This window comes from Buteo buteo, chromosome 19 (assembly GCF_964188355.1).
Source record: "Buteo buteo chromosome 19, bButBut1.hap1.1, whole genome shotgun sequence".
In the NCBI taxonomy this organism is placed as follows: Eukaryota; Metazoa; Chordata; class Aves; order Accipitriformes; family Accipitridae; genus Buteo; species Buteo buteo.
The window spans coordinates 25951552-25966044 of record NC_134189.1 but is presented as its reverse complement, the minus strand read 5'-3'; the positions used below and the strand labels follow the sequence as shown (position 1 = coordinate 25966044).

General features: G+C 40.6%; 1 protein-coding gene across 2 annotated transcripts in view; it reads right to left on the bottom strand.

Annotated features, from left to right (window-relative positions):
• Window positions 1–14493, bottom strand: part of LOC142042160 (protein mono-ADP-ribosyltransferase PARP12-like) — a 30114-nt gene that overhangs the window by 3102 nt on the left and 12519 nt on the right. For both annotated transcript variants that reach the window (XM_075051783.1, XM_075051784.1), the window contains 7 exons: window positions 13325–13423; window positions 10879–11002; window positions 9475–9640; window positions 6920–7040; window positions 6263–6359; window positions 5746–5824; window positions 994–1124 (listed from right to left, as the gene is read on the bottom strand). In XM_075051783.1, the coding sequence (XP_074907884.1) occupies window positions 994–1124; window positions 5746–5824; window positions 6263–6359; window positions 6920–7040; window positions 9475–9640; window positions 10879–11002; window positions 13325–13423 (817 nt within the window). The remainder of the gene's footprint in view (window positions 1–993; window positions 1125–5745; window positions 5825–6262; window positions 6360–6919; window positions 7041–9474; window positions 9641–10878; window positions 11003–13324; window positions 13424–14493) is intronic.

The following is a 14493-nucleotide window of genomic DNA, read 5'->3' as shown; positions in this document are numbered from 1 at the left end:
GTGTTAAACTCTGCCTGGTTAGCTAACCAGATAATTAAGCTTAATTATCTCTTTGGAGGAGGATAAAGAGTATGCTCTACCACATGTTTTTAAGTGTCTTAAGTTTTGCTAGATGAAGAGGTTTTATGAAATTATTAGCGATAACTTCCTGGGTTCAGTCACTTCACAGGTGAAAGTACTTATTTGAGCAGTATTTTTTTCCATTACCATTCCATACATTCCTTGAATACTTCTATTAGGTATCTGCTTTTGTTTTAAACTAGACAACTGTTCTATGCAACACCTTAATCTGTTACCAAATTAACTTGAACATGGTCATTTACTGTCACTAGCACCAGCTCAAAACTGTTGGTGTCTAGCTTGGCATAAGTACGTGGAGTTCAGTATCACTGATGCAGATGTTCAAAACCAGAAAGGAGCTCTGGAACTCAGGGACCATTAAGTTAAAGCACAAGGACTCTTTCTCAGTAAGTACTGACTTAAAGCAAGGGTACTCAGACTCTTGAGAAAGCCTTAAATAAGTCTGACTGAGGAGGAAAAAAAAAAAAAAAAAAAAAGAGAGAGAGAGAGAGAGACAGACTCAAGCACCCTTTACCCTTGCCCACTTCTTTTTTAGCAAGTATTTCATATGTTCTGATGGATAAACTTTTGTTAACAGACAGAACACATGCACAGCAGGCAGTTAACTGTTCAATCCCCGAGACAATCAATACACTATTCCACATTACTGTGGGTATCCTCATCCCAATGTTGCGTCATTCATGTCCTCCCCCCATCTTCCAAGGAGCCATGCAAAGGGAACCTCCCCCCAGGAGCATCGCATTCTCTGCAAGGCCTTAAACACTTAATTTCACTCCTGAAACTGCTCCTAAGAAAGAAATACCAGTTGTGTTAAAGCAGAGGTGATAAAGTCTTTTCTTTCCTAGGAAGTAGCTACAGGACACCAGCTCTTGGAGACTCCCTCCCCATAAGGATGTGGAAACAAACACTAACCACTGAAACACTTTCCAGAGGGATGGATTCTGAATCCTCTGTATTTTAAGGACCTTGTAGTTTTTCATAGTCTGATGAAACAGTTGCTTTATTCTGTTGTATTCGGCGGTTGTATTACTGACCTCCACTGCCTATAAAATAGAAACAAAAGGAAAAGAAGACATGAGCCTTCAGTTAGCTCGTAACATGCAGAAGCCTAATTACAGCAGATACACTTTCAGAAGGGTCCCCAAACTATACTTACGAAGGTTAATTTAATGCTTTGGATCATGACTATGTGAATAATTAGGACAGACACTTAATATGTAAATCAGTATGTCACTCCTGCTTTGCAAGGACACCTCACCTCTCTTCAGGAAGGATGCTTAAAGCGAAAGGATCAATTAAATGTTTTACATCTCCAAGTAAGAGTTGACACTTGTAACTTTAAATCTCAATGAAATGGCAATTTCAAAAAGAAAACTTGACTGATTACTGCAGATAATATCAGCGTTATATATAAGCTGATCAAGAACAAAAGATGTTACGATAACAGTATCATTTGTAACCAGACATTTAAGGGAGCCTCAGATATTAAAGATGAAACAAAAAAAATGCATACAACCACCTAGCATCATAGCTCCTTAACTTTCCAAATTAAAACTTGGAAAGTTGCACTTAAATACAGACTTAAGGAAAAAAAAAAACCAGCTACATTTCTACACATAAGAGAACGATTAAGATTCTAATAGGAATGTTACACTAAATACCTGCTTAAGCAAATACATCTCCTCCTTTCCTAAAGGAAACAACGTCTATTTATCCATGCTTATTGTGTTTAAAAATCCATCAAGAAATGCACATTTTTCCCCAAAGAAAAGGTAAGGCAAAACATAATTAAAACATGATTCGAGCTCTTCTACTTGCTTAATGTCATGCATAAATTTTCCATTTTTTTCTCCAAAGTAATATCTGTCTTTAATCTTCTAGAATAGACACTTATCTCCCATAAACTCGACTGAAAATGCATAATGCTGGCAGACTGAGGTCACTTGGTAATACTTTCCACTCTACTGCTGCCTAAGTCTAGTGGGGACTCAAAATGACTTGAATTGAAATACTCAACATTCCACATATCAAAGATGTGTTTTAAGCAGGAAAGCTGCGGTCATCCTAGGAGGTAATATGATGCCAACATCTTAACCTGTCAGGCAAAAGCTCCACATTTTAGAAGGCTGAGTTTAGCGAGGAGATAAAATAGGACTTATATTTCACAGCTGCATATAAATAAAGAAGTGTTTTTCTGGATACCATGTCCAGCTTGTGCATTAAGTACTTACTGACGAAGAGGCCTATCATAGGAAAGTCTTCTAGGGATTAAGTATAAAGTCAGCTGCACAAGGAAGAATTATTTCTTTGAATTTATTAAAAGCTTTTACAAGGTTGAATGAAGTTTCTCATGTCTTAATACAAGACTATTTTCCAAAGCTTTTTTACAACACATAAAACAATTTGGATGGGCAAGTATTTATTATCTGCTTACTCTGTGACACCACAGCTCAAGTTGCTTACCATCACCTACAAGATTAAAATTATGTCACTGTATTTCAGTACTACATCTTTTATTTATACATAAACAATTCTTATTTGGACTACAACTATGCTTTTGCTATGCTGCATCTATTTACTGAGGAATCGTAACTTTTCTGGGTAAAACAGAGGGTCAGCCACATAGTACAAGGCCTAATCCTGTAAGAAAGGTACTTCAATTATTTTATCATATGATGGCCTCCCAAGCAACAAAGCCAGTTCTCTTTTGCATGAAAACTTTGTGGGATTGTCCTTATTTCCCCAAAGAGGCTTCCCCTGCTAGTAAAGAATAACACCACATTGCTATTGCATGTTGATACTTTGTAACAACGTAATTTCTTTAGCTCTTCATTTCAGACCTAAAAAGGAAAATTCCTAGAGAGCATAAGCATTTGCTAACCCACTAGCAAGGAGTCGAGTTTCTGAGGCAGAGAAAGAATCGCTGCCCTGACAATAATTTCTATTAGCACATTACTGTACAAGAACAGTGCTCTGTGATATCAAACCATGATCTCTGGTTAACTTAGGCTTTGGAAGCAGCATAATTTGTATTAGTGACAGTGACCCAGCCAGAATTAATGAAGTACACAGACTCTTCACGTTGCATCAGTGCCCATTCCTGTTACAGAACAGCAATCTTTGGCGTGCGTGTCAGGATTCAGCAACATAGCAGCCACACAAAGACTAATCCTCTGACATAAAACCACACATTCGTTGCACACATTTCTCTGTTGTACATTAAAGATACAATTTAAAACACAGCATGAAGTTCCAAGACAGTATCGATTCTTTCTTTTTTTTTTGCCTTTGAAAAGCTAACCAACTACTAATTCCACTTTTTCTGTTAAACAGAGACAGAAGACATTCACACCAACTTTCCAATTGGCGTTACCAATTTCCATTGTGCATTTCATACACTCTACTTTCTATAGAATTATTATTCTAAATGACTTACAGATTAAGACACTGCAACGCTCAAAAAATAAGCAATGTTACCAAACCAGAGCTGCTCTTTTTAAGCAAAGATTACTTTCTCCCTATCTCCTATAGGTGTTCCTTTTTAAAATGGATCACTTCCAGCACAGCAAATTTTGCCATGATTATTTGTCAATGTCTAAAGAGAAGGGAACTCATCAAGTCATAATTGTCAGATTTTTACAATGGTCACCACATGCATACAGAATGCCAGCCAGTCCCAATACTACCTACTGCAAAAAAATGGGCTTAGGACCCCATAGAAATATTTAATCTAGACCAGGCTTTCACTTTTAGCACTAACAGGTACTATGGGCTTTGTCACTGTTTAGGTACAGAATTAACTTTTCCTTTCCTATGAAAGGCACTCAGTTTACAAATTAAGAGATGGCTTTCTTAAGTGCCAACTCAGCAAGCAAACTGAGCTCTGGGGAACAAGACGATCCTTCTATTTCACACATCCCCACAAGTACCACCAGCGATACCATGGATCTGCACATCGCATTCCAAAGCCTCTCACAATCACCTCAGTGACTCCAGAAACACCCGAAATAACAGACTCAACTAAAATGCAGCCTGAAGTCTTCAGAGTAAATAAGGGAAGCAGTTAAGGTATATGCAACTCCGAGGCCTGAAGAGAAATGAGCTATCTGTCTTCGTGGCATTCTTTTGAAAAATTTAATCTTATGTTAATCAGTTAAGCTGCTGATAAGGCAAGGGAAGAGCTGATTAGCTATATCCTTTATTATTTTGACAGAGCTCAAAATATCACAGGCCCAAATCTTCAAAAGGTCTGGCTGCCAGATTCCCACACAAACTCATTATTAGTTCATTCAGCAGGTGCTGGACACCTGACACTTTTACAGACTTGAAAAACTAGGGTTTTTTGCTAATTGTGAAAACCAGCTATTTGAAGTGAGCTAATGTACAGAGCAGTTGACTTAAATTTTATCCATTGATTTTTCTTCAGAACTGTAGATGAATTTGCTATATACATGCATGGCCAGGTACTGGCATTACACTGAGTAAGGCATAATCCAACACAAGAGGGTAGTCAGGGTAAAATGAAACATTCAGCACAAAGCAGAATAACAGAAACCAGCCTATGGAAGCTAAGAGACATGATACTTCTGGTTCTCATGCCACTGCCAATGTAATTACACCAGGGAAAATAAAATACAAGGAGTGAGAATAGCAATGGAGCTCTCTGTCAACTGAAACTAGCCAGAAAGAATTCCCAGTCTGAAAATATGATATTACTTCTGTCCTGCCCCTAGCCATATCTGTGCCAATACAAGTTGGTCAGCAGCATACAAGATTCTGTGACACAGTCAACAAGGAAAACCTCTTATGCTCCACGTTATGTGCTGTTCCTTAATCAGGGTCAAAGCCACTATAAAAAAAGACAAGTATAACACTCAAAAGCCTTTTTTATAGCATACTGTAGTACTTCCACAGCCTGGTTTGCTCTTCCAGAAGGACTGCTGGTTAATACCATTAGACCTAGTAATTTAAAAAACACCTGCACATTTTTGGTCTTGGTAGACCAAACAGGAACATAGACTTTGGGCTGACAAGGGTTTGTTTTGTTGAAGAGATCACTGCAAATATTTTTTTATATTATTAGCTGTAACTCTTTATTAGTGTCATTCCTTGAGGCCATGGTCTGTGCTCAGATCTGTGATGTATGTGACAGTACTGGGTGACTTGAAAGAGCATATAGAGATTCCCTTTCCTAGATCTCCAGTCCAAACTTTACCCACCAACAGCCATGATGGTGTTATTACTGGATGGCTTTTTAACAGCCTACACAGAAAGGGTTTGGTCTCAGCCCAGAAGAAATACACGCTTCATAGAAGACCCTTGCTTAACTGGTCCACTAAGTCACCAAAATAAGCCATTTTTTCATTTTTAACAGAAAGAAAAACCAACTAAAAACTAAAGAAAATTGTCTTGAATTTGTTGAGTTTGGGGTTTGTATGTAAATAGATGCTTAAAATACAGATGAAGTTCATGGGAATTTAGCACCTTTTTCAGGAGCTCTTGGGAGACCACCTAGATCTTTAGCACAGACACTCAAGAAAACACTCCTGTCCCTTTTTAGCATCTAGCCAGTTACAATTGCTTCAGTTAAGCATCCTCCTCCTTCGAATCATACTTTTGCATCAGAATTACAAGGCGGGGCGGGGGGGGGGGGGGGGGAGATACCTTGTATCCCAAGTCAGGCAGTGCAGATTGATCCCAGTGGACAGGACAGACTTGCTTTGGAATAGAAGAATCCCTCTGGCTGTTTGCAAACAGATAGAAACCAAACTTTTAGCAATTCTAGTACTGCTCTGAACATTCAAATTGGCAGCATCGCCTTTGGCTAATTGCTACATTTAAAAATAAAGAAAATAAACCACAAAAACTGGGAAACAGCCTCAGCCTGTGAACTGGGCCTTGCATGCTGCCATTCAATTGCCACGGTCCTCTTTCACTTGCTTTTTTAAGAAACAACTGTCCATCACCAGTCCTGTAGATGTGGTACCTGGAGTAACATGTACCACAGAAACCAGGTGATGCACCAAGCTGGCAGCTTGTGATATACTTCTGTTCAGTCAAATGGATATCTTTTCTTCTAGCAACAGCTGCATTCTTTGTACAATTACTGCCAGCACTGGCAGCCATTTTGCCTTATAATTACTTCTGAAATACGAAAACACAACCACTTAGAATCATTTACCCTTTCTTTATCTTCTGCACATCTTCAGAAGACACAAACTTCGGTCGCCTGCAGACCTTTCTTCGAGTTTTATAAGAGATGTTTGTCTGGGTCATTTCTTGAGGAGAAAAGAGAAGGCAAAAGAAAAAGTCATGAATAAGTCTACAAGATGGGGTCATTAATTAATGAGTCATTCATTAATGAGAAGTACATATTCATTGTCAATTCTATCTGCTGAAGAATAGTTGTGCAAAGCCTACGTAAGCTTCTTGTCCTTCCTGTAACTCTGGTATTTATCCTGTGCCTATCTTGCTTGCTCCCTTAAGTCATTCATGCTCTTTAAATGTTGCTCCAGCAGCACAGGAAGATGCCTGATTTTTCATTTTTAGTATCCATAGGGTAACTCACTTTACTTAAGGTTTACTATGACTTTATGTGAAGACTACAAGTCTTTTTACTTCTGGTCCAATGTGAGTCTGGATAGTGTCAAGGAATAAGGGGGAAGGTTACTTTTGTAAGGAATTTCCTCTGGGCCATCACTACCTCACTTCCCCTTCCAGTCAGTAAATCTGGTAGTATTAGTAAAAGAAGTCATAGCTTCTAAAAGCTGGGATAGCTGGCAGGTTAGTCTTTGTAAAGCACTGCATAGTTGTAAATGAGAATCTTCAAAATGAGTACCTTTAAAATTGAGCTGGTAATGATGTGAGCCAGCCTGGAAAGATATGGTGGAATCTGGATCTGCTAGATACAAATTCTCAATAATAGCAGAAGATGGCGAGTTCACACTACTCCCTTCTCCCTTTGGGGGAGTAAGAGGAAAAAAAGAGAAAGAAGAGTAATGAGTAAACACAACAGGACTAAACCCTGGATAACTAGCTTGGGTAGAGGGAAAGAAGAGGCAAAGAGTAGGATGAAGAGGAAATCTACCCAGAACTATCATAGCCTAAAATGCGATTACCAGACACACACAACATACACACAAATACATAATTAGTAATGATGGACACACGTATCCCATTTGTTTCTGTAACAAGTTGTACTGGTTTTGGCTGGTATAGAGTTAAATTTCTTCATAGTAGCTAGTATGGGGTTATGTTTTGGATTTGTGCTGAAAACAGTGTTGATAACACAGGGATGTTTTCGTTCCTGCTGAGCAGGGCTCACACAGAGTCAAGGGCTTTTCTGCTTCTTACCCCACCAGCGAGGAGACTGGGGGGGGCACAAGAAGTTGGGAGGGGACACAGCTGGGACAGCTGACCCCAACTGACCCAAGGGATATTCCAGACCATAGGACATCGTGCTCAGAATGTGAACCTGGGGGAAGAAGAAGGAAGGGGGGGGATGTTCGGAGTGATGGCGTTTGTCTTTCCAAGTCACCATTACATATGAGGAGCCCTGCTGTCCTGGAGATGGCTGAACACCTGCCTGCCCATGGGAAGTGGTGAATGGATTCCCTGTTTTGCTTTGCTTACGTGCACGGCTTTTGCTTTACCTATTAAACTGTCTTTATCTCAGCCCATGAGTTTTCTTACTTTTACTCTTCCAATTCTCTCCCCCATCCCCCTGTGGAGGAGTGAGCGAGTGGCTGCATGGGGCTTAGCTGCCAGCCTGGTGTGACGGATGCATTCAACTCCTTGACCAAACTAGTGTTAGTTTGAATCAGGCTCCCAAGGAAGTAAAGGCCTAGGCCACGACCAGGCCATGAACTTCTCTAGTTCCAACCTGTTCTCTGAAAACCCCCACAAGAACAGGGTGACATGGTGAGCATTGATGCATAAGCTTGGAAACCAGAACACTGAACATATGATTAACACATGAATAGCCAGTGGTTCTTCCAAGATTAATTTGTCAAGGAACAAAGAACATTGTGGGTACAAGGAGTCTCACGCTTACCTTTCTCATCGCGTGCAATTTGATTATGAGCCAACCACTTCATTCCATAAATCTGACAGCCTGAGTGAGCTTTTTTTTTAGCAATCCCTGCTAAGGAGTGGGCTGCACAGCGGTGACCTCCCCTTGAGCTGGGACACCTCTCAACGTTACTCCTTGAGGCTGAGACACTCCTTGCCGACCGCAGATCTTTGGTAAGTGATCGATATCACGCATAACCTTGTATTATAGCGTACTGAGATTTTGTATTGGTAACTTTGAATTATTATTATATCCTCTGTGCAATAAGTAATAGAGTGAACCTTGCCATCGGACTTTGTTAAGTCTCACTTTTACAACATTCTACTTCAATAAAACTACTTTTGCTGCTACCTTTCATGGTGGTTCTTTAAATGGTCTAAAGCCCCCCCTGTGACAAACTGTCGTACTCAGCAGATTCTAAATTTGCTCTGAGACACCACGGTTAAACTATGATGCAAGTATAATTCTCTAATATACAAAATAATGTAAAATATGAGGGTATGTTGATGGAGATGCTTTCCATTTAAGCTGCCCACTGAAATCAAAGCCCACCATTGTTAGAGCCACTATATCCATCATCTTTCCCTGCGTACTTTTCCACATCCCTGGATCACCTTTGTGTTCTGCCAGTTGTGCCACTACACTGTAAACCACATGGGGAAGACTCATCTGCCTTGGGGGAAGGAGAGATTCCTTATTTATTTCTTTTGCTGTATTTTTCAGATAGATCACTCTCTCAAAGAGGATTTGGCCACCCAGGGAGAAAGGTAACATTTGATCTGAGAGAGCAGAGCAACCCTTGCATGTTCAAGGAAGCAGGACAATGCTTAGAAGAGAGGCAAGGCTACTTCCTGAATAATTTAAAAGGCAGTATATCTCAAGGAGAGTGTATACATGTTAAATCTGTGTAGAAGCCATGGACAACTCCAGAAGGGAATCTGACTAGAGAAGCCAGCATGCATCATCAAAAACAGCCTGATCAACACAAGCTGAAAAAAAGGTATTTTGCTTTCCTGCATTTGCCAACAAGATCTTTGTCAGGAAAGTAGTTACAACAAATCACCCAGACACAAAGACAGACAATCGCACGTACTGAACCTCACTGCAAGGAGATAAAGCATGTTCCCTCCCCTCCAGCCTGTCAACATTTTATCACATCTGTTACAAACATCTGTAGCTTCACTGCCTTACTTGACACTGTAAAACTCAGGCACAAGCACTTACTTAATTAACCTTGCTGAGTAAAGGGGAGTGGGGGGCGGGGGGGAAGAGGCTCCAAGCATTTCTTCAGAAGTGATTCAAAGCACAGGATGTGGACTCACCTGTTGCCCATATTCAATCCACTGGCCTTGGTCATTCTTCCAATACCAAATCCACTGTGTAGTCAATAACAATGTGGGTTTTGTGACTGACGACACTGTAGAGAGGCGTCGAAGCAAAGAAGAACCGCATGTCATTGTCTGGAAATTAATGTTCTTATCTGCTATGCTGTAAGGACAAATTCAGGTTTATTATATTTAACAGTATATATTTTATCCTCTAATCCCCAGTTTAAGATGGTGCAATTTTCTTTAATATAGTGTGACTGCCTGAACTTACTTAGGCCCAAAATAAGAGTATTTCCCACAGCATGCATGGCAGCTCTGAAAACTGTTTCCAGTCTTCAGAAGTGAACTATGGCCTGTGAGACACTGAATGCCATCTCAGTCACTAGCCAGATATTGCACTGCCAGCTTTACAGACAGTCTGGGGCTACATGTACAATGTGGCAAAAGGTATTTCTGCAATAAGTAAGCATGGTTACAGTTTTTCTCAGTACAAAAATAGAAGTTGGTAAGTACCTGACTGAATTTGCCAGCAAGCACCTGCAGCTTATAAACTTTGTTCTTTTTCTGTGGTTACAGAGGATGCAATCACAGCTGTGACTTCTGTAAATAGAATTCATCACTGGAGCCACCTGGGCTCTTACTCCTGGGAGGCTTGAGAAAATTAACTCTCAGGCAGAAAGACTTTGAAAGTAGCCTCCTCTTGGGAATCTTGCTTGTGATTTGCACCATCCGGCAGCCTAGTCAAGCTGCAAATCAAAATCACCTGCAGACTGAAGAGGCATGGGCCAAAACAGCTATACCATTTTATTGAGGCCATACTTGGGGTCCCTTACAAATCCAATGACTTACAGTGGGGCTTTCAAAAAGGAGTTAAAGGGAAAATGCACTCTCTTTAAAAAAAAAAAAAAAAAAGATGGGATGCTTACACAAAGGGCATTTCATAAAACTTACCTAGGCACATTATAGATTATATTATATTATATTATAGTATTATTATAGATGCTAGCTGTATTAGGAGAGGAATAGCCTAGAGAAGGACCAGCTCTGGACTGTTGTTAAAAGGCCCAACTTAATTATTATTTATAAGTTATGATTCATTATCTGAAATACTAATATTCTAAGCACTAAATTCCACCCATTTCTTTTTACACTGTATAGAGTTTTAGATGCAAGATACTGTGTTATTCTTAGAAGACAAGAATGGGGTGATATTTCCATGCAATCACTTTTACTTTTTTTTTTTTTAAAAGAAAAATTCTCATTTGTACATCCTCCCAGATTCTGAGCAGCTCAGTAATCAGAAGTTATGAAAGCCAGACATCTTTAGGAAGAAAACAAGAGTTTTTCTTCAGGGGCTCAACCACAGTACTCTAAGCAAGCAGTTCAGCAGCATCATACCTGCTGTTTTCTGGGTCACAATAGGCCTTTTCAATTTCCTCCGTCATGGAAAGGTCATTCCAGGTGATCCCATTATATACCTGCCATCGATATGGCAAATGGTAATGAACAAATCTGCATTTATCTGTAATGAGATCGGACATAATCAAGAGCTCTGCAATCATAACACAGAGAGCAAGACAAGGAAAAAAAAAGGAACAAGCATTTTTTACACTCTGGCTTTATCTCTTGGGCTTTGGTACAAGCAATAAAGACAGAGTGCTGAAAGTAGAACTATGTTTGAACAATAGGGATGTGCGTTTCTCTAGCCTTACCTAGAAAAGCAGCATAAGCTCTTATACTGCCAAACACATTTCAAAGAAACCACAACCTTCCCTTTGCTGATACACAACATTGGCAGCTGTGAGAGCCGTGCCACAGAAAAGTGTGTGCCTATGTGTCACACCACCATGTTTCTCAGCTGTAAAAACTCTAGTCTACACATCACATAAGCACTCCGATAGATTTGGTTCTCTCCTTTAGTCTTTATGGGGTGGTTACCAAGGCCTGAACATTTTTTTTCAGGTCCAGCCCAACGAATGAGGCACGAACTGCAAGACTCCACAGAACATGCCCCAAGAGGGACCCTACACTGACCCCTGAACAGGTAGCACAGTGCCCTACTAACAAGACTGCTAGGCACTGTTGGAATTGTTGCTTCACTTCTCAGAAAACGGGAAGGAGCAACTTTTAACTGCCTTGCGTTCAAGACCTGCAGCAGTGCTATATACGCTTCACACAGGAAGAGGAAGACTCGTGGGGTTTTTTTTTTTACATCATCTATGTTTTCAATGCATGTAGGTCTGTATGTTTGAGCCCAGACCTGCTTAACACCCCTGCATGTGTGCATCCTGCTGGATACAGAAGCTGACCTCCAGGCCTCCCTGCTGGGGGAAGCTGATGTACACTCCACACCCGAGTATGGACCAAACCTCTTATTTACAACTTTTGAGCCAAACGTGGTATGGCAAAGCACACTAACTCTCCAACCATTATTTGAGTTTCGCTATTTGGTGGTCATAGGAGAGCTGCTTTGAGCCTGACCTCCACAATTAGCACCCAGGTACAACATTCATGTTATGCAGGTCCAAGAGTTCGTAAATTTAAGCCTCAAGCCTGGCCCTAAAGAAGCAGAGTCTGAGAAATACGACACGAAGCTGGAATAGCTGCTGCACAGACAGAGCCAAAAGGAGTTTCACCATTCCTGCCCCCAATGTATCTGACCACAGAACATATGCAAACTAACCCCAGTTATGAAGACAGTATTATTCACTCCTTTCTTCATTCTTTTTGTTAACAGGGCTGGAGTGCACCCTGTCTTGAAAGGGCTGTGCTTAAATTAACTTGAAAAGCTGTAGACAAAACCACACTTGGTCTCTCTTGGCCAGATTTCATTTCTGTGATCCATAAAATAGCCATAAAAGAAACAATTTATTTTTTTAAAGTACTGTCTCCCTTCAAAGTAATGGTTAAGGAGAGGTATTATCAAGCCCTAAAGTAGCTTACTCATCTGCCTCTCAGAAAAGGAGCTTCTGACTGGAGAACTGCATCTCTACCAGAACACAAACCCACTATAGAAATGCTAAATATACACAAACATATCAGACCAAACAGTTATCAGGCAACTTACTATCTACATCCTAAGCAAAAGCAAACACAGTCTGGTCTAATTTAAGTGGTTCTTTTACAAAGACCAGGTGGTCAGAAAAGGAGTAGTCCTTTAGAAAGTGACTGGACAAGTTCACTGAACGAAAAATTTCATGGTACCTCCTCATAACCAAGGAAAAGCCTAACCTGGGGGTTAAGCAACCTTTCAGGGACAGCCCCCAAATACAATTGTTTATACTTAGATTTTTTCCCCAGACCTCTGTTATTGGCCACTGCCAGACAGACGATGGACTAGATTTATCTTTAGCTTAGCTGGTACAACTGCTTGTTTTCTTAAGACATTTTAACACCTCAGATCACTTTTTGACGGACTTAATGGGCAAGAATATGGCAATTGTCTGATGTACATGGCATACAGCAAGAACAAAGGGTGACATATTGTTACCAGTTGTCAATGACGACAGCAGAAGGCCAGCTCCTAAATTGATCTAATAGTTACAGAAAGTGTAACATTTAACACTTGAAGGGTTTTTGCCACAGAAATATACCCAAAGCTTGGTCCCATCAACAGGGTTGAAATAGGCCATAGATGGATCATCTAGAGGAGAAAGGGTTAAAGTGTATCCATTTGACTTTCCTTTGATTATGTTTGTAATTCTGACAGTGTTTATTAGTAACTTGGAAACAAAGCAAATGAGCGAAAAGGCACAATCGCCACTGCCACTCCATATGCCACCACTAGCCTGAGCCTCTGCAGGCACTGCTCTTTGAAGATCACATTACTTTTTGTAAAGCTTACCTTTATGTTTGCAGTACTTCCAGACGTAGAAGACACATATCTCATCACACTTATCTTGTTTGTTATTTGAAGCTTTAGCAGAGGAATAGTCTTTCTTATCTATGGGAAGGAACACATGAGTCCTTATTGGCCCTACCAAAATACAACTTTAAAAGAAAGACATGGCATTTGGTATTTCATCCCAGAAGTAACAAGCAGTTGACTGCAGTAGCCAAGTCAAGCACTTTCAGGATCTGACTATCCCCTGTACAGCACACTGCATGAGTTAGGGCTTTGTGACTGACCAATAAACCCCTACAATGGAAGAAGGCTCAGTGGAGATGGCCATGGGCAATGTGCCCATGAAGCTCAGAGAGTAACGTGGGGTGTGACCAGCCATGGCTGTTGTAAAGAAGCTGACTTGGTCTCAACACAAAGGGGACCAGAGGGTGGCCTTTGCTGTAGACAACTGGCTATGTCAGCTGAGTGGATCAACCGGTGGTATAAACATTTCTCCACAGTTAGCCAGACCAGTATGGGGGCAGCAAATACAGGGCTCAGCTCAACACAGAGGTATAAGAACTAAACAGCTAACAAAAGAATTTCAAAGAGAGCAACGGGTTTGAGCTGGCTTCAACACACATATTCCTTCCTGGGGACTGGGGACATGCGGCATGGTGGCGGTGAGCATATTACACAGACCTATAATGGGAATCACATTGGTATTCTGATTGAACGGTGTATTGCAATTGCTATATTTTGGTAAGTGTAACTTAATATTTTTATTTTGTTTCCAGTGTATTTTGCATCACTCTGCTACATCAGAAATCTCATTGTACTGGGCCTGGCTACGATAGAGTTAATTTTCTTCATAGCTGCTCATATGATGCTGTGTTTTACATTTTTGACCAAAACAATGCTGATAACACAGTGATGCCCTAGCTTTGGCTGAACAGTGTTTGCACAGCTTCAAGGCCTTCTCTGTTTCTCTCTCTGCCCCTCCAGTGAATATACTGGGGGTGCACAATAGGTTGGGAGGGGACACAATTGGGCAGAGGACCCAAACTAACCAAAGATACAGTCCATACCACATAACATTATGCTCAGCAATAAAAGTTTAGGAGGGTTAGCTACCTTTTGCTCGGGAACTGGCTGGGCAGCCTGTTTGTGAGAGATGGTGAATGACTCCC